At 33.1% G+C, this 12968-nt stretch overlaps 1 protein-coding gene across 1 annotated transcript; it reads left to right on the forward strand.

The window, feature by feature from the left end:
- The first annotated feature begins 6088 nt into the window (after nt 1–6088).
- On the forward strand, nt 6089–8894 carry LOC124453411. Its single transcript, XM_047004233.1, has 4 exons — nt 6089–6505; nt 6910–6995; nt 7237–7336; nt 8829–8894. Exons 1-4 carry the CDS (start codon nt 6089–6091, stop codon nt 8892–8894), a joined length of 669 nt encoding a protein of 222 aa, XP_046860189.1.
- Nucleotides 8895–12968: the final 4074 nt, after the last annotated feature.

The following is a 12968-nucleotide window of genomic DNA, read 5'->3' on the forward strand; positions in this document are numbered from 1 at the left end:
TAATGATGTGACATGCTTTTGCAAGGGATGCATCTAATGAAAGAGAATTGAACTAAATCTCTTAGCTGGTCTCCATAGCATAGAAGCCTTGCGTATAAACTGTATCATGTACATATCAAAATGTTATTAATAATTAAAGATAATAATATAATAATAGTAATAATAATAACAATAATAATAATACTAATATTATAATTATATCATTTTTGTTTTATCATGCTGTAAATATAGCTATATATATATAAACATATATGTATAGTGTATCGAAAATAATGACAAAAATTACAGTTTCATCCTGTTTAATTCATGTTTAACTTAATTAAAACAGCCTCCATGACGCGTAACTGAAAGAATGAACGGCATTTCTTAATACTCTAAAATTGTCGTCTGAATAATAATCAGCACAATGAGATTTATTCAAGAGATGTTTACCTATCTCGGAGTCACATAAAACTAAATTACTTTTCTTACAATCGCGTTTTGGTTGTTGTCTTGAGGGGACCGTTCCATTTCTGATTGAAATTGGGGCATGCTGTTTGATGCATGCAAATGATACATGCAAATGTGAGTGTGATGCTCGCTATTAAGGTAGAAAGTCTCAAAGGTTGGGTGATAGGATCAAACAGCATGTACCAACATAAAATGTAAACATTTTTTCATAATTTTTCTTCTATGTAAAAAATGGTTATAATTTGCGCTTTGGAACAATTGATCATAATGCAAAATACAGAAAAATATGCCTCCCAACTCTTATAATTACTGGCTCTGATTTTGATAGTTATGTAAAGAACGATGAATAAATCCCATGATTATTGTGATTAATAACCTTTTTGGATTGTTGATTAGGACCATTGATTTCTATTAAACTAACTGGATATTTAAAGGGTCCTGGAACCTGCTGTCAAAAACATGGATGCCAATAGGAAATTTTGGTTGAAAAACCTCCACTTGAAAAATTATTTTTAACATTACCTCCCTCTCGACTGAAGTAATATATAATAATATTGTTTCATTACGACATTCAACCGGTGAAAACAACCAAACTCAACCACGCAGTTTTCGATTGAAAGATATGCTTTATCGTTTTATGAAATACACGCACAAATCGGCAGAATGATGACGATAAAGTCCGTGGTGTGAAACTTTATTAAGGAATAGACGACATTCTTCCGTGCGATGATAAATGTCTTCTAGATGTTCAAGTGCGAGCACTTAGGCACTTCAGTCTTCATATAGTGATATTTGTTCGTAAACAGCTTCATGCAAATATCTTTATCGATGAACTCAATAAAAATGAAATAAAAAAGTACGTATTGCATGGAGCTAAAAATATTCCCAAGCCAAGTCTTGACTTAGTTTAAAGTTTGTATTGTTTGGTAAATTTCGAGTTAACTTTACTTAGATACAGAGTACAGACTGATGTCGATTGAGGTATTATCAGTATAACAGAATGAGATTCAGGCAGCTTTACAGATTGCATGTTAAAAAACATCTTGCACTTGTTGAGATACAAGAAAGAACAATGTAATATTCAAAATACCGTGATATTGTTAAAATGCATGCATTGTTGTGGTTAGTTTTGAATAATCTGAAACTAAGTATCATAATATCAGTAAAACTGTAACTCTGGACCAATTGCTAAACAGAACTATGGTGGCCTATGAGTTCCACAGTAATTTCTAGTGTTTCCACTCTATTATTGATATTATTCCATTTTTGTTTATTTACAAAGCAAACTTGATTTATTTCACAGTTTGAACAAATTATTTTTTTAACAGTGCAATTATAGTTTTGCTTCAGTTTTGTTTTGTTTAAGTTTTGCTTTTTTCCAAATCCGTTCATTTTTCCAAAAATAAACTGAATCAATCAAATGCCATGGCCTATGAGTGCCATAGCCATTGAGTTCTATAATAACTGGAGCGGCTATCTCAAGCGCAGCCTTAGATATCTGATGACGCCAAAAAAATGGCGGATTTCGTCCTTTTCCGCTGAGATTTACCGAAATTGACCGCTTTTCCGAAAATTTCACAATTTCCCACTCCCTCCTGAGAAAAGAGTGAGGAAAATGTATGTGTGTATTTGGGATTCGGCAAGCAATTTTTTGTTGAAAATCAAGGTAAAACATCGTAACAGCGAGTCAACTGTGGTTGTCAGTTATCTGCTCCTACGAGGATACATTTATAACTATCGACGAAAGAACTATATGTCGGCTACACATGTATGAATGCAGATGTGCGTCATTTTCTTACCAGCGACAAACTTGTTTGATCGATTAAACTCTTTAGCCTATACAAAAAAGTATATCATTGTTCATCTCCACGGTTCACGAGAGAGAAGTTAGCTTATTTGTTATCATTGCTATTTTGCTTCTTTTCATGCAATGGGCAATGGCTTTTTTCGCCACAATTGTAGGATTTTTACTTGTTTCTTTAAAAAAGTACATATTAAATCTCTGGATATTTTCGGATTTTCTGTAATTGAGTTTCATATAAAATTTCAAAAAGACTCAAGTCTGCATAGGTTTGGTAAATGAAAAAAAACAATATTGTATCGAAATTACTTTAAGTAACCTTTTTGTGATGTTCTGAAGTGACACTACATCAAGTACTTGTAAAGTTGTAGCACATTTTGATTTTGTTGTATTAATATATATGAATTGGGCAAAATGCAAATAATCATCAAAACACTTATGCTTCCAATGGTGTTTATAATTCATTTGTAGTTTTAATACTTCTACCTTTCTTTTTCACTTTGTTTTGTTTTTCCTATATTTGCAATAAAAGTGCACTATAATTTGAATGATTAACACAGTTTTCACCTCAATAATCAATTTCATAAGCAGTTGGTAGTGCATTTTGTTCTCTGAGTATCCACATCTGGTGTTTTGTTCATACAAGAATGATGAAGTGCAAGTAGATATGTCATAGCAAGTATAGTGTACTCGTATCCTAGAAGCTTAAAAGCATTTTAGAAATTAGAAATTTATTGGATTATAGAGAATTATCATCAATCTATATAGAAAATCCTTTGATGGTATTACGTTCTGTAGACGAATAATATAACAACATTATAGGCTAGGAAACTGTATAGTAAGACTATGTAAAAGTAGACTTCCTCATTTCAAAGGTAATTACATATTTTATGCTACCATCATCTGCAATTGAGCATTACCATGCGTGTTTTCATTGAAACATTAAAATCAAAATAAATTAGTCAACGGCATTCATTAACAAAAAAACCCCAATTTTTTCATAAAGCTCATAACACTTTCATTACGCAAGGTTCACTCATCTGTAAGCTTGAAAATCTACAGTGGCCCGGGGCTCTTGCAAATTAGCGGCCTTGATAACTATACATCCCCCTTTGAAACTCTGCACCCTTCCTGTCAAATGAGTATTGACCCTCCCCTGAACTGAATACGAAAAAATTCAGTTGTTGATAAAAGGGAACTGATCGATTTATTGAGTATGAAATATTTATTAAGGGGAAGGTGCGTTTTTGTTTCCTTGTGACGTCAAGGGAGCCATGTTTGTGGATTACTTCTAATGTCTGATTGTGAACAGATGATGAAAATAATACTAACTAAATCTTTTCACTCTACGAATTTTTCTAAGAAAATGATGGACAGTGTAAATACTCCATTGACCGATATACCTATTTTTTGTCTAGGGAGCTCACTCATGTATAATATCGATTGTTTATCAATGAAATTGAATCGTGTCAGTCATGTGTAGAGTTGTAGATTATATACATGAACAAAACTTACTTAGCTAATATACTTTACATTAGTGTCGAAGATCACGATGATTTGATGCCAATATTCGATGAACAAAGTGAAACTTTAATAAATTCTTACGGTAAGTAAACACATACTTACATCTTTTCTTACTTGTTACGTCATAAGAGCAAAACGTCTATGTCTTATATTTCTTTTTGCTCCAGTTTTTTTGCGATAAACTAGCTATTTAAAGCCGATATTGGAGACAACAGGAGATATAACTTTAACACGAATGTCTTGATGGATATATTATATAGTTTATTTCGCTTTATGCTGTCTCGTTTTTGAAATTTCGTTTTTCTTTTTCATAAATCTTTCTCTGTATTTTCCACGCGTTTTCTTTTCTTTTTTTAATAAAATATCATGACGACAACTTCTGTAATGGTTATTGTTTTTGAAAGAAGGTTTTAGCGCATTATCCGCTCTCTGAAAGCTTGCTCTTACACACTGGCTGAATGCAACAAAGAAGTTGCACTCCCGCTAGTTATTGGCAATCTCATTTGTCCATCAACGAGGGAGAACTTTCTCGTTTCATGACCTGTTTTTCAATACTTTGTCTTTTTTGTTATTATTTGCTCTAGTTATTATAGACCTCAATGGCCATAGCCCACAACTCGCTGTAATTCTTACCCAATGAACTCTACAACAACTGGAATGCTAACTTGGCCGCCATCTTTGAAGCCTGCATGATCGCCGCCATTGAGGGTATGGAGGCGAAATACATCACTTCAAAATTGCCGGATTTTTTGCACAAAACAGTGGTCATCGAGCCAGATTAATGTCTAAAAACCTTAAGCAATGTTTGGACTTTAATATAAAACAAGTTTGAACGACATTCGTACATGTTTAAGCTTCTTTTTAGAAGGATAAAAAGCGAACTTTGTTTTGGGACGTGAAAACATGCCTTATAACTTGAATACCAATCTGACAACCCTCTTTTTTATCATTAAAAGGATGTAAAATACACTTGTCTATCTTTATAATATTGTTTGAATCTTTGAAAATGAAGCTGTCAGGGCAAAAAACGCTGTTTTTCGGTGATTTTTGTGTTTCCCAGCAAAATTAGCTCGCCCCAGTCCTTTTTGAAAGTTCAGAGTGTAAACAAAAAGAAAAACACTTTGCAAAATATTTCAAAAAGTTGGCAAAAAAGATTTTGATTTTGTTTTAAAAAACTGTTATGCCATATTAGTGTGTTATTATTAATTGCACAATAGGTTCAATACCCACTTAAAAAAAAGACAAAAACACAAATGACACTCCATATTCATAACTTTTCAAAAACTTAAGTAAAAATTGTACTGTAATACAGGAATGAAAAAGATTATTAGTCTAATATTATGGAATCATCATATATTTTCACAAATATGACCAAACATTTTAAACACACATCCTAAAATTTAATATATTACATATACATTTATCATCATCTGTATTACAAGAAAAAATCTAATTTTACAATCAATATGATATACTATAAAATTTTGATGCATGATATAGCTTAGCTTTTTAAAACCCTGGTTCAAACCACTGAGGATGAGGGTTGCTTTTTGGCATTTATATAGAGCAGGTTATATTTAGCAATACTTGTCATGTTGTACACTTGGCTATTTATTTAAAGGATGAACTTGCTTATAAAATGCTCAATACACAAATATGAATGCATGTCAAATCTTCCACCAGTTCTTAAGAAGTGGGAGAAGTAAATGATAAGAACCAACAATCACCCACAGTTCAAAATTTCAAATCATCACTTTCACACATTACAAGAGCATGTGAGTATCTTACAAAGCAAGTCTAACTTTAAAAGCAATAAAATTGTTATGAAACATGTTATATTAAGTTGATTGTGTGTATTTTGCACAGCATTCAAAGATACAGACTACCTGTTATCAGTTTTATCTTAAATTTTTGGCCTTTCGACGACAAATGAGAAATTCATATTTCGAAGCAAGTTCTCACTTTTATGTTTTATATAATACAGCGTTACGTATACAAAACATGTCTTGGAACGTCCACAATGCATCTTAACACATTAATACTCAAATTTTGCGAACGGTTTTGAAAGAAATAAAACATTTAGGCTAGCATTATATTTCCAAGTTAGCAGTTTTTGCGAAACAATCCGTCACGCAAAATAAACAGTCCATGCGACATACTTGCAAAGCGGCAAATCAGCTTCTAAGTCACTTCAGCAAAACTAGGCTTGTGTATATTGTGAGTTAGCCTTCCAGTTGTTGTAGAGTTTACTGTTCTTAACTCATAAACCATATATTTCCATATTACATGAAGTGGGCTCTATACTTTATAATTATGGCGGAACGCATAAGAAACTCTGATTGGGAAAATGATGAAGAGATGAGATATGATCTTGAAAAATATGTGCAGCGAAATTTCAAACGAAAAGAGATACTAGACTATATGTCTGCAGATTATCCCATATATGCATGGAGCATTCGCACTTTAAGTCGCAGGCTTCAACATTTTCATATTAAATACACATACTACGACATTGCATTGGAAGACGCTAAAACAGCTGTCAAAAAGGAATTGAACGGTCCTGGCGTTCTTCTAGGTTATCGAGCAATGCAGCAAAAGGTAAGAGAGGTGCATGGACTCAATGTTTCACTCGACTTAGTTTACGCTGTAATGGGAGAAGCTGACACAGAAGGACTGCAATCACGAGGTGGAATTGGAAAACAGAAACGACCACGTAGAACAAACGCGTTTGTTAGTCGAATAAGTCAGCAATCTTATTTTATTTGTGTTGCGATAAGTAAAATATCAATTGCTTTGTTTCAGAATATTCCCAGTATTTCTTTAAAACTATGCGGCTTTTTTGTAATGAAAATTTACATCATCTTAAGCTTTATTCTAAAAACCAGTATTGTGTTTCTACCATTTGATAAGTGCTGTAAGGAACAAGCTAAAAGAAATTTCTGTGCACAACAGTTTGCATTATGTGGGTGAAAAACTTGTAGTAAAAAATCACCATGCAAAGTGATTTTCAAAGTTTAAAGGAAGTGGGCATTTGAGGGTGGACAACAAAGTTTTATTGGGGCATGTATCTCCCCTTAGCAATGCCACGTCTGAAAACTGCTAGTTTGAACCTTCATTTTGTTAAATTATAACAGGGATCAAACTCTACAATGTCCTTGGATGGGCATGATAAGCTTTGTGGCTATCAGAAATCCTTGTTTTCTTTGTGCATCTATGGAGGGCTGTATTAGAATTATAATGTTTAAGTAACCATTTTAATATAACATAACCAAATACAACGTGCAGTGCAATAGAACAGAATAAGAATACAAATGAGATAGGATGTCAACAAGACAAAGAACTTAATATAAACATAAGTGTTAGTGCCAAAGTCCATGATCAATTATCCAATCATGTATCATCATTATAGATATAAAGTTCCGGTATCATATTACTCTAATAATACGTTTATATCCCAATAGGCTGGATGTATACAGTGGCAGGGTTAACTTTCTGAAAGTGTGGACAACTAACAGTAACCCATTGGTTATTGGACGATTCTATTTTGAATATCTGTTTAAGGCTAGGTGTAAGATATTTCGAATTTCAATTTTATATTGTTCACTTTTTTTATTCTATTTCACTCTATTTTACTTCATCTTTATCACACACATAAAAGTTATTCTTCATCCCATTTCTTTCTTTTGCCTTCAACTTCATAGCAACTACACTAATGCATCCCATGGGACTCCTGAGTCACCTGAAATAGTACCAAGTGTGGATTTTTGTAAGATGAAGAAATGCTAAACTAAAATTTAGCATGCACATAGTCATAAGCTTTACTTGAATAAAATGTACAATCTTAGGAGCAAGTCTTATCTTTATGTTATACAAAGCAGTTTTATATGTAGGTTTTAATGTATACATAAACTAGTTTACTGTAAAATGCATGAGCAGCATTTATAAGAGTGGCAGCATGAAGCAAACACTCCCCCATTATCTTTGTTTATAGTCTGGCAATAGTGTTATTCAATATTGTTGACAATGCATATGATATTACAACTCTATTCGTAACATTTTATCACATTTTTAGAAAAACAAGTCCTACTCTATTTGGGGGTAAACACGATTCATAGTAGGGGGGTTCGTTTGATACAGGTTATGTCTTCCCAAATATACGTTTCAAAATGAATTGGAATCTTTGCAGCATAAACAGTGTCTAAAAAAAATTAAGTAAACAAGAAAAATGTGTGGACAAACAAATCTTAGAAAAAAACTTAGTACTAAAAAAAGAGATGTTATCACACCTCAAGTATAGTAAAACATAGGAAAATAAACACTTTGAATTTTGAACGACAAATGATAATTGATAAGCCGATATCATAATTTTCTTGCACAACTTCGGCATCTGTATACCACATAAGTGTTTGCAGCATTTTTATTGGTGAAAGATTAAAAACGAGTTTGTAATAATAGTTTTTATAGAAAAAATTGGTGATCCAATATCAGGATTTTACATAATGCGGTCAAACTTTCACTGATATAATAAAAGTTCAATAAAATAAAATATTCTTTATAATCGTAGATGAAAGCTGGTTAAAAATCCGGAGGGAAGGAAAAGTTTTTAAATCACGAGCCTGTCGCCTTCTGCTGACATTTTCAATTAAAATGTGCCATATAAGGTACGGCGGCTTTCAAAATAATAAGATAATAACAATAGCTGACGTAGGTATATATTAGTGGTATAATATATGCATGTTTTAGCTGGTTATAAATTAAGTAGCTTTGGAGAAATAAAAGGGGGAAATATTTTTAAGTCACTTCTCGAATTATGAAATTATCCATTTGAAAATATGGTGGCAACCATTAAGTAGAAAGCCAAGAAAGAGTTGACAAGAGGTAAAGACAGGATCCGAGATCAGGAGATTCCACAAAGTGAGCATCACGTGAAGGAGTGATGCAATTGAAACCACCGTTACAGTTAGTTGGAAAGAAGAGATAGAATTGTGCATGGATTTGTCTATGGATGGCAAAAGCGAACAAATGAAGATAAAGGTATTTCTTTATCTTATAGGGAGCAAAGTGCGTGAAATCTTTGAGACTATGCAGTTTGAAACACCCACCGAAGAAAGAACTTTAGTGCAAATAACTGCTGCATTTGATAGTTATTGCAACCCAAAAAGAAATGAGACGGTTAAAAGATACAGATTCGTCTCTAGACTACAAGGAATAAACGAATCCTTCGAACAATTTTTAACCGATTTGAAGCTTAGGTCTTCATCTAAAATGATTCCCAGAAGCTTCTGGTGGGAAACCTGCTCTAACATATTGCCATTAATATGAACACACAATAATGTAGATGAATTTACCAGTTTCTTTGCAATTCTTTTCCAGTGATAAGCATAGTTTTGATTTTGTAGAGCTAAGCACCATTAAATTTTATTTGCCCATGAGTTCGAATTAGTTGTGTCCTCTTGTAATATGCGTTCAATAGGGAAACATCTGAATAATGATTAGATTTAACAAGAGTGGTATCATCAGCAAAAATATTCATTGAATGTTTTTATTGATTTAGGCAAATCGTTAATAAATATGATAAACAAAAGGGGCCCAAGACTGAACCCTGCGGTACACCACGATCAATAATAGTTGTAGCAGACGCCATTCACTGACACGTATTGATACCTGTTTGAAAATATGAGTTGAACCATTTAAGGGAATTAGTACTAAGACCACAGCTTTAAGTTTACCCAAAAGTAGTTTTTGATTCACCATATAAAATGCTTTTTTAAAATCACCAAACAGCAAGCCAATAGATTGTCATTATCAAAATCAGATAATATCTGATCAACAATTTTAATAAGAGCTGTTTCAGTAGAATAGCCATTTCTCAAGCCAGATTGAAGAACATAAAACATGTCGTTGGATTAAAATTCGAGAACCAAATAATTATAGACATGACGTTCAAGAACTTTGGAAATTATCGGTAGCGGAGAAATAGGTCGATAATTATCTGGATCTGTAGCATTTCCATTTTTAAACAGGCAACAAACATTAAATTTTACCATAGTCTGAGATCAAGACGAACTTAGTTGTAAGCTTGGAGTTATTGCTCGAGGAGAGATTAATAATCTCATCATCACTCAGGAAAGAGATGATTCAATGCATAGATTATGCTCATAGTGAGATCGTAAGTACGTTGGCAAAGCAAGAGAGTCCACATATTGGCCAGGTATCAGCAAGAAAGTTCGCCAGTTTATAGAACTATGTAATGTATGCAGATCGTTGGACTAACAGCAGCCGAAAGAAATTTTTGTCAACACGATATTCCTCATCGTCCGTTGACGAAGGTGGAACTGATCTTTTACCTATAATGAGTGTCAGTATCTTATTTGTGTCGATTACTATTCACCTTCTGGGAAGTTGATCTTTGAGAGAGCACGATCAAACCGTAATCAGGAAGTTAAAAGTACAGTCTGCACGGTATGGGATACCAAAGTAGTTATGTCGGACAATGGTCCTCTATTTTCTTTAAGAGATTTTAAGGAAGCTGCAAGAAATGGAATATTTAGCATTTAACGAGTTCAAATACATACCCAGGACAATGGGAAGATGGAAGCCATTGTCAAGTCGAAAGTTGTCAGCCACAAAGCAAAGCGCGCAAAAGATTTTCGCAGCCATTTTCTTGGTTGAATAAATACACAAACGTTGTATCAGTTCGTAATCCGGGATATTTATGCGTCTTTTGTGTATACGTATAAAAATTTGTGTCGCTTTTGGATCAAAAGTATTTTCAGAAGCTTGCCAGTAGTTTTTCATTTACGTATCTCTTTGGGTGGGCAAATAATTATTCAAAACTGTGACAAGCTTAACGATTGAAGAAAAGAAGACCAAAACTTGGTATTCATATAGAAACTTAGCATTTGGAATCAGACGCTTTTACCTATTGTGGAAGTTGTACGAAGAGTCTAAGAGAAAGTTCATCGTGTCACAGAACAAATTATCATAATTAACACGAACATAAACGAATAAGATCAGCGGGCGCGTTGTGTTGTGGTAGACAAAGATTCTTTAAATAGAACACAATATTACTAAAAGAAAGGGAAGATACTTAACCTAATCGAAAATGGAAAACTTTAATACTTCAATGGAAAACAATTGGCAACAGAATAACTCAAAACCAAAAAATATTTTGCGAAAAAACAAAAGCAGTGTTGTTATTTTTAAACCAGAAAAATATGATATTATATGTCTTTCAGATGAGGGTGACAACTAACCAGAGCATTTATTTTTATAACATCTCTAGCATTAGTTCCGGCAAAATTCTAGTGACGTTTTCAGTCAGCAACGCCAATTTCACATATTCTTGTACTAATTGGTCGGAAATTTAGCACAAAACATAAAATGTTTGACGCTGTCATAAAAACAACACAGTTTACACAGTTTTAACGCGTTAAATTATTTTTTTTGCATTATGTCGACACGACATTCATAGCTATATTTTGAAATAGAAACTACATCGTCAGTGGGAAAAGCTTCAATTAACATTTGCCATTAATAGATTATACAAAATAAAACCACGTAAAAGGACAAAGTATGTTAATGTTAACTGATAATTTTGGAAAAAAAAACAGAGAAAAATGAAATAAGTTTACCAAAATAAACGAGCACACAATGATTTTCAATGTAAAGATTAGAACCCAACAGATCGTAGCTTTTGCAAACGATCTGTTGTCTCTAATCCTTATAGTGCGAATTCGTTTCCTGCCTGGCACCTAACTGAGTTCACAATGATACAGCAGCGAAAAAGCAAACATTTACAGAGACACAGCTGTTACCTTGCGGTATGTTGAAGCGAAAGATAATATAAGTGAGTTAACGAACTATTATCGTCAAGCATTGTTGTCAAGATGCACATATATATATACTCGTTAATTACGTTTCCTCATTTTTCATTTTTCTCGTGGAATAGAAACAGCAATTTAGGACCACCTCAATGTATTTTCTTACTATATTGCCAATACATAAAGCGATATAAGTCTATATGAAAACGTCTTATCAAAATAAAAATCGTTTGACGTTCATCACAATGTTTGACAGAAAACAACAGGATGGCAACAAGATGTTGATGATTAGCATGACAATAGCTGACTGTACACTGTTAATATCTGATCGCTCATGTATATAAATAGGACGACACGACTTTAAAAGCCATCTAAAAGCACAAGAGCGTTTCACAGTAAATATACTCTTGCAAACATAAAGTGCAATGAAATACTTCTGGAGTTTCTTTTTTCTTGCTGTGTTGGTTTTTGAATGCAGGTTTACTCATGCAAAGGTAAAATGGCTGAAAGAGTATAAAGATATCACAAATCGTTGCTCGCCAACTGCAGTTAATCAAGTTGGATGCCAAAAAAATGGAAGGAGTATGAAAAGGAATAGACATATTTTTCAAGATTGGAAGAAGCGTTTCGATATCGAAGAAAAGCAAAAATAGCCACCGAACTGCCAAGCGCTTCATTGTTTCAAAAAATAAACTTAGAGTATGTAATTAATATCATGAATTATTGTTAAATTATGTGGCTTCATGTACAACAGAAATATACATTATATGAACAATAAAATTAAAATTTATGAGAGCGTCAGTAATGAAGAAAACTTAAGAAACACAACACCAACTCATCCGAGATTCATTATTGCCCAAAGAAATCTTGAATAAAACAAAACCTCACGAAATAGCATACTCTAAATCTACTCTACTTTAGCTTACTTCGATGGCTCTACATAAAGCTCTATGCTTTGTAAAACAATTGACAAACAAAATTTGATTCCACCTCAGCACTTTTCTTTCTACGATCTTACAGTCTATTTGAGTTTTCACGCTTTTGTATGAAAACAAAGCGCATGATAATTCGTTAATTGTGCTTGTTCATTCGTTCATAGCTACCAAATTTGAAAGCTTGATTTTTAAAGTCAAGTTTGAAAAAATAGCACTTTATCTTCTTCATATTCCAATTTAAATAAATTATCTTATCTCAATTTTGGCTTGTCTGTTTTCGTATGGAGGTAAACTTTTCAATGTGGGCTGCAGACCATTGCAATACAACAAATATTCATAGCTTTACTTTCTTCGCTCGTGGGTTTACTTAACAAGCTATCTCTACATCAATTAATCTTTCTTACACAATTCTCATACAATGCCACTAGCTAACAA

Source organism: Xenia sp. Carnegie-2017, unplaced genomic scaffold, assembly GCF_021976095.1.
Source record: "Xenia sp. Carnegie-2017 unplaced genomic scaffold, XeniaSp_v1 HiC_scaffold_25, whole genome shotgun sequence".
Taxonomy (NCBI): Eukaryota; Metazoa; Cnidaria; class Anthozoa; order Malacalcyonacea; family Xeniidae; genus Xenia; species Xenia sp. Carnegie-2017.

Coding starts and splice junctions, on each gene's coding strand:
- LOC124453411 (XM_047004233.1), top strand. CDS start 6,089: ATGGCGGAACGCATAAGAAACTCTGATTGGGAAAATGATGAAGAGATG. Junction 6,996..7,236: donor TCTTTGTGCATCTATGGAGG/GCTGTATTAGAA, acceptor ATATCCCAATAG/GCTGGATGTATACAGTGGCA. Junction 7,337..8,828: donor ATTTTGAATATCTGTTTAAG/GCTAGGTGTAAG, acceptor TTTATCTTATAG/GGAGCAAAGTGCGTGAAATC.